The sequence below is a fragment of the Pelodiscus sinensis genome, chromosome 3 (genome assembly GCF_052426305.1).
Source record: "Pelodiscus sinensis isolate ZL-2025 chromosome 3, ASM5242630v1, whole genome shotgun sequence".
NCBI classification, from domain to species: Eukaryota; Metazoa; Chordata; order Testudines; family Trionychidae; genus Pelodiscus; species Pelodiscus sinensis.
Genome location: NC_143054.1, coordinates 53996702 through 54011504, shown reverse-complemented (window position 1 = coordinate 54011504; position 14803 = coordinate 53996702). Strand labels below are relative to the sequence as shown.

General features: G+C 40.7%; 1 protein-coding gene across 7 annotated transcripts in view; it reads right to left on the bottom strand.

The window, feature by feature from the left end:
• Positions 1–239: 239 nt before the first annotated feature.
• Positions 240–14803, bottom strand: part of FAM135A (family with sequence similarity 135 member A) — a 134476-nt gene continuing 119912 nt past the window's right edge. For all 7 annotated transcript variants that reach the window (XM_025186756.3, XM_006127228.5, XM_025186759.3 and 4 more), the window contains 4 exons: positions 10790–10941; positions 7444–7554; positions 2813–2926; positions 240–1707 (listed from right to left, as the gene is read on the bottom strand). In XM_025186756.3, the coding sequence (XP_025042541.1) occupies positions 1502–1707; positions 2813–2926; positions 7444–7554; positions 10790–10941 (583 nt within the window). In that variant the 3' untranslated portion in view covers positions 240–1501. The remainder of the gene's footprint in view (positions 1708–2812; positions 2927–7443; positions 7555–10789; positions 10942–14803) is intronic.

Genomic DNA, 14803 nt, shown 5'->3' with positions numbered 1-14803 from the left:
ATGCAATTCAATAATACAACATTATTTAAAGTGATCAAATGGTTGCTTTGCAGACTAATATAAAGATGGCCCTTTGACGCTTATAAACTACAGAGAAAAAATAACTTGACAAAGATTACAAGATCAAACCCTATCAAAATGCAAGGTTACTTAATTATGAACTATTATTGACATAGCTGTGTTAAATAATACACAATATACAGCCTCCCAACATTTTGTAAATTAGCAAAAGATTTCAGTTTTATTTTCTAGTAGAATCATTTGTTCATTTTATTAATGCCAGATGCAAGAACACAATACTAAAAATAAACATGCATTACTTATACAACCGATTTGTTTTTCAAAAAATTCTGTTCAGTACAATTAGTGAATGCACATATTACCTCTTTTCCACATTTAGTGCATTACTGTTTTAAACAGGTAAAGGGGTAGGGAGGAGGAATTGAACATAATGCTATTCAGCACCAATAAAAAGTCAACAGATCTTTAACATTCCTGTATATCAAAAACATTTTATCTGCATCACTGAACATGTAAAGTTTATAATTTTGTTCCATTTCAAGATACCTTGATTTATATTTACAATACTTTGTAATCAATAAAATATTTTAAGAATATTTAAAAATTATCTAAATTCATAAAAGTATTGCAGAAATTTATTACATTACTTATTTTATGCACATACAAGGAAGTCCATGTAAAAGGTTCATTTGAAGAACTGAACTGAGAGTAAGAGCAATTTTATTTAACTTTGCAAAATCTCAATTATTAGAAGGCAGCTGTCATTTAAACATTCAAAAATCCCTAATTGCAGCTTACTTCTGAACCTTACAGTTCCAGTAATATAAGTGAATATGTAAACCAACATGTTTTTGAGATCATCAGTAGAAAATATATATCCACAGGCATAACATGTTTAATAATGACAATTTTATAGAAAACTACTAGGATGTAGTGATATCTGAACAGAAGACTCAGTTTGCTCATTAAAATAATGGCCTTTACCAGTATTTCAGATATAGCTGTTTTCAAAGTATGATATTTTAGCAGCTAATTGTTTTTCCAGTTAGACTTCTAAAATGCTAAAATATAGCAATCAGATGCATAATACTTTATTAGAATTTTTAAATTCCAATTTATTTTGGCATCCAAAAGCCTCTATTAAAATGTAGTCATATAGCAGTGACTTTTATAGTCTAAGAATCAATAATAAACCAACCAAATGTACATACTGCAATTTAATCTCCACTCAATTAGGTACCCCAAAATTAAGAAAAAGTAATAGAAAAATAAAAAGAATCAAATAAAAAATATTGCACAACCACATTACCTAGAAAGTAAAGTTGATGTTAAAAAAGCTCTAAACATGGATGATATAAATTATCTTCCATACAAAAGTATAAATATCTCAAAATACAGCTGCAGCTATACTTCAATACCACACATTATTTAATTCATCTGTTAATGAGGTAATAGTGAAGTTTCTTGCAATGCTTTTCTTCTACTGGAAATATTTTAGGGCAGCAACCAAAAAGAACTTTTCTAAAAATATTTCTGAATCAAGAACAGCAATGTGTGCAGCTCTCCCTATGAGAGAATCAGCTGTATTGGGCAATGCATTGATGACATTATAACGAACCAAATTACATTCCTTGTTTTGAAGAACGGGCAGGAGCAGATTCTGGATCATTTCTGCATAAATTGGTCCTGTAAAAAACAAAGAAACCAAAAAATTTGAATTACACGAGCCATCCAGGATGAGCTAATGTTATGTTTCCTTGAATATGAAAATACGTACAGCAAACTTCCGATAATCCGGCACCTTTAGGACCCAGAGGGTGCTGGACTATCAGATATGCTGGAGTACCAGAATGGGGGCTATGAGGGGTCTGGGGTGGCGGGAGGGGGGTTGGCGGGGAACTGTGCAGCGTGGGAGAGGGCAGTGCTGCAGGGCCAACCCGGCAGCACCCCAGCTGCTCTGCCCCCAGCTTCCCCAAGTCAGCCGCTGCTGAAACTGACCAGTGGCTGACTTGGGGAAGCCGGGGGCAAAGCAGCTGGGGTGCTGCCGGGTTTGTCCCGCAATACCGCCCCTCACCTGAGTGGCACTGCGGGACAAACCCGGCAGCGCCACTCAGGTGAGGGGCGGTATTGCGGAACAAACCTGGCAGCACCCCAGTTGCTCTGCCCCCGGCTTCCCCAAGTCAGCCGCTGGTCAGTTTCAGCAGCAGCTGACTTGGGGAAGCCGGGGGCAGAGCAGCTCCAATTGTCTGGTTGGCTGGAGCACTTCCGGGTTCCAGTTGGTGCCGGGCTATCAGGAGTGCGGGAACACTGGATGCTGGACAGCTAGAGTTTTACTGTACATGTTCCAGAAAAGAGACCTATTTTATATTGTCTCCCTACTAAGAGAACATTTGAAACCTGATTTCTATAGACTTTTCTAAAAAAGATAATCTTATAACTCATCAATTTTATGTTCGTATTTCAAAGTGTGTTTATTAGTACTAATTCATAATTAATCCAGAATATTTTGTTTATTTATTTTTCAGATAGAGAATGCTATAGTAATATCGCACCATGAACTGTAGTCATAAACGATCCTAAGTGGGAAAACAATCAACTTTCTTTTCACAGCTAGTATGGAATTGAGTCTCTGGCTAAATAAAAGCTGATCTTTTAAAAAAAAAAAATTACAGACACCTTTCTGCTCCCGAAGTCAACATTATATGAAAAATGTTTGTTTATCCTGACATTTGTTATAAAGCCATCTGTGGACTAAAACATAGGGAGACTTCACATGCTACTCATTTATTACCTGATTGTTTGTCTTTCAAAGCTGTTTTACACATCTCTATGCGGGCAGAGTGATAAGGAACATAACGATCCTGCAGGGATCCAACTAACACTATATTTTTGAAGTAATGAAGACCTGTAAGAAGGGAAATAAATTGCAAATATAAAGAATATGATTCATTTGAAAATTGCTTCAAGATCATAAAACATTTTAAACAGAAATTTGACGCTGATTTATTATTAGATCTTGTAAAAAGAAAAGGAGATTTCATCTGTTATAGCTAAAAATATTATATCCAATCAAGTTGCATTTCAACCCTTCCAAGAACAGTGAACTTTTTCAAACAGCTAGAAATTGTACTCCAAAAAAACACCTTTCAAAGAACTGAAATAAGGGACTTCTTGAAAGAAAACAACTGAAGCAAACACTGATTTTTTGAAAAGCTAGGCTTTTCCTATTCATGAAATAGGAGATGTCTGAGGCACACAGAACACACTGTGGCTTCTGCTTTCCAGAAAGAGGCCTACACATGGGACTTGCAAAAAGGTTCTCAATTTTTTTCTGCACTTTCTGATGGAATTCAGAGATTTACAACCACGTAACTTTATAAGCATACATTGCTGAGGGAGAAGCTCCTTCCCCTGATTACTCAGCTCAAAGAGCTTTATCATCAAAATAAGTTCACACACTCAAACACTTGAGTTGTGTGGGTATAAGGTTGCCAACTTTCTCAATTTTGCTGGGAGTCTCCTGGAATTGGGCTTGATCTCTCTGAGGCTTCTGAAGCCAATCAGAAGATCGGCCACTAAAAGTCTAATGGCGTGGCAAGACTAAAGCATGTTCCCTGCCTGCCTTGACTCCATGCTACTCCCAAAGTGACTGGCACTTCCCTTCCTTTTACAACCACAGGTTGTGTGTATAATCACGGGGTGTCTGCACGGTGCCTCGATGCCAAGCAGTGACCCAACAGCTCCTACTGACCAGGAACTGCAGGCAACGGGAACTATGGCAGTGGTGTCTACAAGCAATGGCAGTGCATGGAGCCACATGGGCGTTACCTAGAGGTGGCAGAGAGATGTTGTCTGTTTCTGGGAGTGGCACAGGGCCAGGGCAGGGAGGAAGCTTGCCTTAGCTCCACTGTGCTGCCACCTGGGACTCGGAACTGCCTGAGGTAAGTGCTGCCTGGCCAGAGCCCACACCTCAACTTTCCATACCCCAACCTCCTGCCCAGCCCTAAGCCCCCTTCTAGAGCCCACACTCCCTACCCTGCATCCCAATCCCATGCACCAGCTCAGACCACTCTCTTATACCCAAACTCCAACCCAGAGTCTGCACTCCTCTCCAGAACCTGCAGTCTCTCTTATACCCCAACCATAGTTCCTGCTAAGGTGTGTGCCTGCACAGTTGCACACAAAAAAATTCTTCCCCCGCCCACCTACTTTAGAGAGCTGTGCAGCAGCACTCCCACTCGCACAGCAGGAGGGTGCTCCAGCAAGCGGAGCCGGCTGAGATGGCCAAAACTCACTCCACTCATGGTTGGAAAATCTTAGAGGGAACACTAACCCCAACCCCTGCGATCCTCTCCATATCCAAACTCACTCCTAGTACCAGCACCACTTATCCTTTCCCTGCATCCAACCCCCTGCCCAACCTTCTGCTGCACCCAAGGTCCGTCTGAGAAGCCGCACCCACCTCCTGCACCCTAACCACTTGCCCCAGGCTCAGTGCAGAGTCCCCCTCCCACATGCCCAGCTCCTCAGTCAGCCCTAAGCTTGCACGCTCTCCCACACTCCAACCCGCTTGATCTAGTGAAAATGAGGGAGGGTAGGGAAGAGAGAATGACAGGGAGGAAGGAATATAGTGAGTGGAGGCAGGGCCTCAAAAAGAGCAAAGCAAAGGGGTTTATGTGATTTGACAGTTGGCAGCTCTATACGGGTGACATATGCAGACAGATATACAACATCGATTTTTAAATAAAAATTTTAAATATCTGATTTGTTACTGAAATTTGGATTATTAAAAATTAATTTAAATTCAAGTTTCTATTTCAAATATTTAAAGTTAAACACAAAAGAGATAATCTATGTTAAGTTCTAAACTTACTGTCATGTATTAAAATATTAAAAGTGTTGGTAATGCTGCTAAACAATATTGTGATTGCTAAAGATAGGATAGGCAGATTTCAAAAATATTATTCCAAAAGGTAAGGACAGAATTTTAAAAATAAACATCAAGAGGACACCAGCATTCAGAAAATTGATCATCATGTATAAAATGACTGTATAAAATTATGATAACATGAACATTGAATTAATAATGGTTTAAATTCCTGTAGGATATATTGCCTTGTCCCTAAAATAATTGAAAATACAAAATATAACGGGCAAAAATGTGGACTCTTTTCCTTCTGAATTATACTGTTCTGTTTTAAATCTCATCTGCAAATTTAAAAAATGTTAGTAAGTTCAAAGAGATCAAACCCAGAATAAATAATGACAAAAAGATTTCAGAAAAACTATCAAGGTGCAGAATCCTGCTATGAAATATTTATTTTATTCTGGGGGACAAAGAATCGGCCTTCACGATGCATGTTATTCAGCTATAGCTTGTCTGCGATCTGGAGAAATACATTCCAACTAGCAGATCAAATTTGAGGATTATTACAAATCTCTGTCAACCAGTCAAATGGGTTCCTGACAATGATTTTCTAGTCATAGAAAATCAGCTGACTGTTGAAGGGCTGCCTGTTGCCAAGTCAGAACTTACTGGTATTTTGTCAAAGGAAGTTCTGGCTGACATTTTTCTACAAGAAACTCACACCATGCTGAATGAAGCAAATCAGTTTAAGAAAATACTATGGGGCTGCACCTCCTATTCGCAACGCTAATAGCTCTTGGGCCCCTTCCCTTGTTCCTTGCCCCCTACCCTGGCTGGGAAAGGGGCGGGACGAGGCCATGCCGGGCCCAGCTCTCCCTCGGCTGCACCACAGCTGAGGCAGTGCCAGTTTCTCGCCTCCTCTCACCGCTGGGGAAGGCTGAGCTGAGGCCAGGGCAGCTACAACTCTCCCACTGGCTGCTGGGGAAGGGAGGGGAGGGCCAGGGCTACAGGCAGCCCCAACTCTCCACATGGGCCCTGCGGAGGGCTAGGCTGGGAGTGGGTGGGGCTTGGCTCCTGTGGACACAGAATGACTTGATGACATCACTGTTGTCCCACAGAAAATTTGTATATACAGGCAGTCCCCGACTTACGCGGATCTGACTTATGTCGGATCCGCACTTATGAACGGGACTTTCTCGCCCCAGAGCTCGCAGGCAGCGGTCCCGCCACCTCGACCTCCGGGGCAAGAAAAGCTGCTCCCGGTGCCCCTGGTCTGCTGGGGACCGTCTCCAGCAGACCAGGGGCACCGGGAGCAAAGCCGCAGGAGCGGCAGGTTCCCGTGCTTCTGCGGCTTTGCTCTCCGTGTCCCTGGTCTGCTGGGGGAGGGAGGGCGCAGAGCTAGTGTGCCCCCCCCCCCAGCAGACCAGGCTTTTGTTGTGGACCCTGGGCAGAGCAGCTGGGGCACTGCCGGTTGGTCCCCCAGCGCAGCTCTGGGCACTACTGGACCAACCCGGCAGCACCCCAGCTGCTCTGCCCCAGGCGTCCTGATTCAGCCGCTGCTGGTCAGTTTCAGCAGTGGCTGAATCAGGACGCCTCGGGCAGAGCAGCTGGGGTGCTGCTGGGTTGGTCCAGTAGCGCCGAGGAGCAGCGCTATTGGAGCAACCCAGCAGAACCCCAGCTCCTCTGCCCCAGGCGTCCCCAAGTCAGCCGCTGCTGAAACTGACCAGCGCTGACTACAGGAAGCCCGAGGCAGAGTTGCTCTGCCCCGGGCTTCCTGGAATCAGCCGCTGATCAGTTTCAGCAGCAGCTGACTTGGGGACGCTTGGGGTTCTTAAGTTGAATCTGTATGTAAGTCAGAACTGGCGGTCAGTTTCAGCAGCGGCTGAATCTGGACGCCAGTTCCGACTTACATACAGATTCAACTTAAGAACAAACCTACAGTCCCTATCTTGTACGTAACCCGGGGACTGCCTGTATACACAGAGAGAGAGAAGGTAAGCCACAGTCTTCATGTGAAATGTTGCTGACCCATGTACATCAGTAAGGATATTCTGGATGCTGTCCATATTTAATCTTCACCCTTTTGTGACAATTTGAAGTTGGTGGGTTTCAAATCACAAAATGTATATAAGCCATTGGGTAAAACATGGGGTTTGCAAATCCCCCTACGCATAAGCATCCAGCACTAGAGGTTGGCAACTTTAATAGTCTTCACTGCAAGTGAGGTTATGCAATTTCAGACCCAACTGATGAACAACTGTTAAGATAGCAATAAATAATGATCTCACACTAGTCCTTGGCCCTAAGCAGTGTGGTACTTTCCATTCAGCACACTGGAATAGAGACTATGGTCCAGATCTACCTACCAGAGTACAAACACAATGGCCGATTTATTTCTGAAACAATACTTTGTATAAACAAATAATGCATTGCAAAATTGACACAATGGTAGAACATGCAATTATTTCTCTAAGAAAAGATGTTCTCTATTTTTTCTTTGTATTGACTTCTTATATTTACTTATCTACAAGATGAACAACATGAACAAAGCTTACCTGCTTTTTTACTAAGTTTGTACAAGAAAGTTTGCCGTGGGTCTGAATGATCTCGACATGTCAACTGTAATAAAGACCCTGACTTTTTCCACTTCTGCATAAACCAAAGACCTGTACAGTTATACACAGTGAAAGTAAGTATCATTCATCAGTAAAATAAGAACCACTAAATGTCAATTAAATGCATAAAGTCAAAGTTCATACATTACATTCCCCCTTCTTTTTTCATTTTTATGTTTGCATTATTAAGCCTACAATCATTTTATTGTTCTCTCAGCCATCAATGTTTCCTATCTGATAAATATTTAATAAAAAATGAATATTGTCCTTAGTAAAAACAAAATTAACATTCTTGGTGATACTTTTTTCCTTTTCGCAAAAAAATAAATAAAAATAAAATCAAGATTTTTCTTTAAATATTAACAAGGTAACATACAGATATACTCTCAAGATTTTTAAAATAATATTTCAAATATTTTGATGCTGAAATATCTAACCTTTCTAAAACATAAGAAACTTCAGAAGGGTAGCCAAGTTAGTCTGTAACAGGGAAAACTAAAAAAAAAAAACCCAACAAATAGTCTAGTAGCACCTTAAAGACTAACAAAACACGTAGATGGTATTATGAGCTTTCATGGACAAAACCCACTTCTTCAGATGACCGGAGTATAATAAGTCCAAATCCAAGAATAAATAAGCAAAGGAGGGAAGCGGGGGGGGGGGGGGGACAGGAAAGGGGGGGAGGGGGGGGGAGGGGAGAGGAGAGGAGAAGGAAAAGGGGAGGAAGAAAAAAAGAGAGAGTAGATAATTGAAATTGTTACAAGAGACTGCTAAAAACTGTTAGCATCTCCACTGGTTGATTGGTTGGTTGGTTAAGTCATTAAAAGGTGGAAGATAGTGTGTGAGGCACCCTATATCCATGTTCAGACCCTTAGCATAAGAATTGAACTTGTGAATGAAGTTAAGTTCTTTGTGTATTTGGCTTCTTTGGAATTGGTCTGATGCAAAACGGCAACTTGGAAATCCATTAATGAGTGTCCAGGAAGATTAAAGTGTTCTCCAACAGGTTTTTGTGTATTGCCTTTTCAGACATCTGATTTGTGTCCATTAATTCTGTCTCGCAGAGTCTGTCCATTTTGGCCAATATATATGGTAGTGAGGCATTGCTGGCATAGATCACATTAGTGGATGTGTAGTTAAATGAGCCTCTATTTGGTGGCTGATGTGGTTGGATCCAGTGATGAAATCACTTGTGTAGATGTGTGGGCAGAGTTGGCACTGGGGCTGATTGCAGGGGTGGGTTCCTGGATGATTATAATGGAAGTGTGTTGCGTGGTTACTGGAAAGAATTTGTTTGAGGTTAGGGGGTTGTCTGTAAGCAAGAATCGGCCTTTCCCCCAAGGCCTGTGAGAATGAGGGGTCATGTTCCAGGATAGGCTGTACATTGTTGATAATGCATTGGAGAGGTTTAAGTTGTGGACTGTAGGTGATGACAAGTGGAATTCTGTTGTTTTCTGTTCTGGGCATATTCTGCCCACACATCTACACCAGAGATTTCATCACTGGACCCAAGCACATCAGCCACCAAATCAGAGGCTCATTTAACTGCACATCTACTAATGTGATCTATGCCATCAAATGCCAGTAATGCCCCACTGCCCTGTATATCGGCCAAACAGGACAGTCTCTACAAGAAAGAATTAATGGACACAAATCAGATATCCAAAAAGGCAACACAAAAACCTGTTGGAGAACACTTTTGCATTTCTAATTTATCTTTTCTCAAAGGACTGTCCAAAATTGCATATAGTATTAAAGGTCTGGGAACACCAAGCAGTTTGTTGAGTGCATTTGATATTCAATATTTGAATAGTTTTTGTTACTTTTTATGACCACAAGGATCAAAGGTTGTTTTGGTATGGTGAATTGATGTGTCTATCTGTTTAAAATATTTTTCTTTGAAGATTTGTTGAATTATATCATAGCTAAAATTAATCTTAGAAAGTTATACCTTGAAACATATTTTAACATAAAAACTAGTTCAAACACATTGGTATTGTCATACCCCCTTGCTTTATGAAAATTGGCTTATGAAAATGAATATGCATAATTCTAATACACTTTATGCAAAACAGGTCATTAACATTATTTTTAAAGTTTCAATCTGATGAATGTATATATCCTATTTTTGTGCATGCGTCATTTTTGTACGTGAAGTTAGAAATATGAAGTGTGAATCTGTTTTTAATTCTAAATGTGCTAATGAGAGCCATTTGTGATACTTTAGGAGCTTAATGGCTCAGTACTCAAACTAACAATCCCTGAATGATTTTATTTTTCCTGTAGCCTGTAGTGGGGCAAAGTGGCTGCACACTGACCCGGAAGGGGAAAAGCCCTTCCGAGAGTCCCAACCGTGTACAAAGCCCAAACAGTGGTTTGTCCTAGAAAGACATGTGACTATGCCACCAGGTACTGGAATCCATCTAGAATCTAGTGCTTTTCAATAGTGACGGAGACTGAACAATGCGTTCCCACCCTGATGGAAAGTCTATTTAAGTAATGGAAAAGAATCAGTCTTTTGTCTTCAGCTGGCTTTGGAAATTGCCTCCCCACCCCAAAGAGGATACAAATAAAGAGACCTGGAATAAAAAACTGTAGTGAAAGGGTGAAGGCAAAGCTGCTGGGCCCAGGCCAGAAAAAGATCAAATATGGCCTGATATATGAATTATTTTGTATCTATTGTTTATTTTAATGAAATATACTTTGATCTGTCCGTTTTCACTTGTAATCAATTAAATCCTAGTTTTTATACTTAATAAAAACTTGTTTATTATCAAGACGAGTGTAAATAATTGCTACTGGAGGGGGGAGGTAAAGCATTTCTCTTTCATTGGTCCCTTTTGCAGGCTGGGTTCCTGTGTGTTGCCAAGGGCCGTATAGCTGAGCTCTTCAAGAACTGAGCTGGTTCAGTGTCGCTCTATTGGGGGTAGTTACCCCAACTCTGTGCCTTGACTCCGGGAAACCAGAGCTTCTGACCCAGCGGGGACAGTGTGATGGGAAGTCCCAGAGGGCAGGAAGGTGGGCTCAGTGGCTTAATCTGCACACTGGGTGACAATCCCAAGGGGACTTTTGTGATCTAAGCCATCACATGTATGCTCATATAATTATCTTTTTTCCTATTAAGGTTTTACATTTGCCACTTTCTCCCTTTGTTCTTAAAGGCAGAGTGTAAAAATATGCCTGATTTTCCTAATCCAAAGAATACACAAAGCTGTAGGCCCCAGAAATGCCTACTAATTTTCCCTTGAACAAATTTATCCTGAATTTGTGTCATAGAAGCGTTTACCTGTATTAACAAGAGCACTGCTGTTGTAGAGAGTACCGAGATGTGGTCCAGAGAGAGACAGGAAGGTGTGAAGTTTGTTGAGGTAATATTTAAACCGAGGTCTTGTAAGCACTGAACGGATTATTAAATTGCCCAAAGAATGTCCAATAAAGCTATTTAAAAAGAAAAACAAAACAGTGTAAACTGAAACCCTGTGGAGTTTTTTAAATTTGATTTTTCCTTAAAGTGAAATTGTATTATAAATATTTTAAGGAGTAAAGAAAGACATTTCTAGCCTACCTGCCAGACTTGATGTCAAGTTTAAAAACAAAACAAAAACAAGTTACTAAAAAGGTTCAGTATTTTCAAACTGTCCAACTAGTTTAGAGAGAAGTCTTTTGTGAACTCCTCAGAATTAAACACATAAAAAACCCATTTCAGTTAACATATGCCCCAATTTTCTTCAAGTTTACTGTTTCTGAACTAGTTACCAATAGCAACAACTTCTGTAAACATTTTAAATTGGATGTGCATGACCAAATAAAACATCATTTTAGTACTTAATAATTGTAGAGGTTAACTGGATGGAAGCTTAACAGTTGCCAACACAACTTGTATCATGCAGATTCTACAAGTAGAATACTTTATTTCTGGTGGAAGCAACATCTCAGGTAGATTTGGAATAAAGAGCTGAATACTTAGCTTTATGGTTCAGTTGTTCCTCTAGAGCTGTGAGCAAGTTACGCTAACTGCAAAAGTCAGACAGCTATCGCTGACAGGATTATATCAAATCTCTTACCTCCACTGGTAAAGAGGAGTGGACCTCTTCTTCTCTTATCTGAAAGTTGGATTCACTTATCAGGATAAACATAACCCTGTCCTAAGCTCTATGGTACCATACATACATACTCCATGTATATCTCTCTCCTCTTATACTTAAAGCAATTCTTTTGAAAGGATTTTCAATTAAATATGCTGAGAGGTAAACTTACGGCATTATAATGGTGCAATAGAAAGGGGATGAGAACACCTGCAAAGATGAATGGAGTAGTTCACACATCTTAGAGTTATTGTTTCCGGTGGGTGTTCTCTTAGAGCTGAGGACAGCTCACTGAGATGAACAGATCAAGTCACAGCTTTCTGAGCTTTGTGTGTGGGTATGTAGAAAAGGCATCTCCTTCCATTATCCCACTATCCGTTTTTAAAGGACAACACTGTGGATAAATCTCTAACATTTCTATATAACCATGTATCATTCTTATATAACTTTGGCAATCCACGCACTAGAACCAAAACAGCAATGGGACTCTCGATGGGGAATTTAGTGGTATAATTGGACCAGCTGGAACACACCGCAGGAGATACTAGTGGCCAGCAACACACTGCAGGGAATCTTCATACTCCTATCAGTTCAAGTCTGGGTAAATATCACCCCTGGTGATTATGGATGCATCTTTTCTGTATCAGCTCCAGGAGACGCTAGATAGGGCTCCACCCCTCCTGCGAACCTGCTCAGCCTGGAATCCAAACTATACCCCCTTTTAAACAGGAGCCTACAGAGACTAGAACAACACCACTCTGGGTGAATAAAACAATGTTTGTTGGGAATGTCACTTTTTTTTTATTATAAATGGCCCAGATCCAGAGACTGAAATTTCCCCACTTGCTCTGGAGGCAACCCTGTATTCAGGTGCAAGTGGCCTCCGTGATCTCTACTCTACATATCACGATGAGACGGGATAAGAATGACCTGGCTGGGGTTAAGCCTAAGTGTGCCCCACACAGTTCCCCCATATTTGATGCGTGGTATCAGTCATTACTGCAAGAACATATTCCAAGGAGGAGGGCTTGGAGTATAGTAGACATTGTACTAGGGGGGACAGGAACCAGGACCGGTGTCCTGATCTCCATAGATCTTGAAGCATTAAGAAATAGTTAGTGCCATTGAAACCCTTCACTAGTCAATAACCAAAGGACAAGAACATCAAATCACTCAGATGGTTCAAACAAGTATAGATACTGAAGACTTAAAATGGCATATTTGACAACACATAAACCATACTTTCTGGGCAGAATTCGCCACCATGAGAGCCATTGCAGATAAAACTGCCCTGGCTCTGTGGTACTCACAACAACAAATCCTTTCCATCATGCTAATGGAAAGGGAAATGGATTGGGTGAAGGCTAAGGATATGATGGTCCTAGCCCGTCTATTGACACAACATTAAAGTAATTTATTCTTGCCATACATTGCTGGATGGCACCAACCATTATATTCTTTCCTTAATGTACAGCAACTGAGCAGGAGCATTTCCATCCAGGTGCTGAGAGCCCAGGATGTACAGACAACTATGTTGATTTGGCCATTCTAAGCACTGCCAGTAATCCAAGGAAAACATATTTGGGTTCCCAGGCTAGCTGGGATATACATGAATATCAAAGGGAATATAATGGACCTCCGAGGGTGTGAGGAGTGGTCCCCACAACAATGGGTGTGCCCCACATTCCCCATATTGGAAGAAACCATGCTCCCTCCAAGCAGAGAATTAGCTACATGTTTTTGGGATGAAATGGATAACTCCATCACCAAAGTGTATTTTAATGGAAAGAATTGTGTTTGTGATGTGGGATTGGAGCCTGTAATATGGCAAAAAAAGGTTCATTCAGATCCCTTGGTCCAAAAATATATGTGTAATGTCTCCATACTCCGTTCCCCTCAACTGGTATACTATTTCCCAAAACACAAAGAAAAACAAATTGATATAGAAACCTAAGATATGGTGGACCTTGATCTGGATTTGTCTTTTGGTATTAATTGGACAGGCCTGTATGGGTGGATTTATAATAATGAACAAATTAGTATATTAACAAAAACCACTCGAAGGAAAATCCAAACCAGAAGTTTGGCCATCCTCCATGAGGGAGAAGAAATACTCAGGGTGGCTGACCAGGCAAAACAATTAAGTATTCATCATTGGTATGATGTGTTTATAAGGGTTGGTCCCCTACCTGGTCAGCAGATTATATTTTTTAATATAATCCTTCATCCTATTATTATTTTTGTAATAATCTTGGCTATTATGCTGGTTCTAAAGCTCTGCATGTGCTGTTGGACGAAACGAATGCATTGTAAATTGAAACCACAGGTTGAGATCAAGACCCAGTATGTAGCTTTAAAACAGATCCATAAAATGTAAATGCTGACCACTCAAGAATTGTTCTTGAGAGATCAAAAGGGGGATAATGTGGATAAATCTCTGTAACATTTCCATATAACCATGTATTATTCTTATATAACTTTGTATTAAGAGATTTTATATATACACATATCTTGTTCTTTTACATACATCTTTATGTTAAGCCTTCTTATAGAATCCTTATATTAAGAAACAAAATACAGGACTATGTAGCACTTTAAAGACTAACAAGATGGTTTATTAGATGATGTAATAAACCATCTTGTTAGTCTTTAAAGTGCTACATAGTCCTGTATTTTGTTTCAGCTACACCAGACTAACACGGCTACATTTCTATCCTTATATTAAGAGAAACCTTGTATCCAGTCTTTTCCATAGAAACTTTGTATCAAGCTCTTTATGCTATAGGTCTTAGGAATAGTTAAGATAAAGAAAAATGTCTTTTGCTAGGAGTAGAATAGATCTCTCCCCTTTCCTTGTCCTGTTGAAATGAATAAGGTGTGATTGGAGAATGAAAGGTGAGCACCCCCAGCAGCAGTTGCAAAAGTGAAGAGGGGCTGGGAGCCAGATCCAAGATAATACCTGTGAAGTGAGCTCATTGACATATAGACTGCCTTGGGAGTCAAGCAGCAAGTGCCTGCCCTTGAAAGGACCCTCTTTGAAGCAGCATTAAAAAAGACGAAGTGATGACTAACTGGCTGCATAAGAGGGATAAATATGAGGCATCTTGCAGAGGGACTCCGGGTTTTCGTCTTGTCAACATTGGAGCATCGATCCAGATCAGCAGAAGCCCGGCTCCACCCCTCCCCTATAATTCACCTGGCCTGTGTAGTTAGGG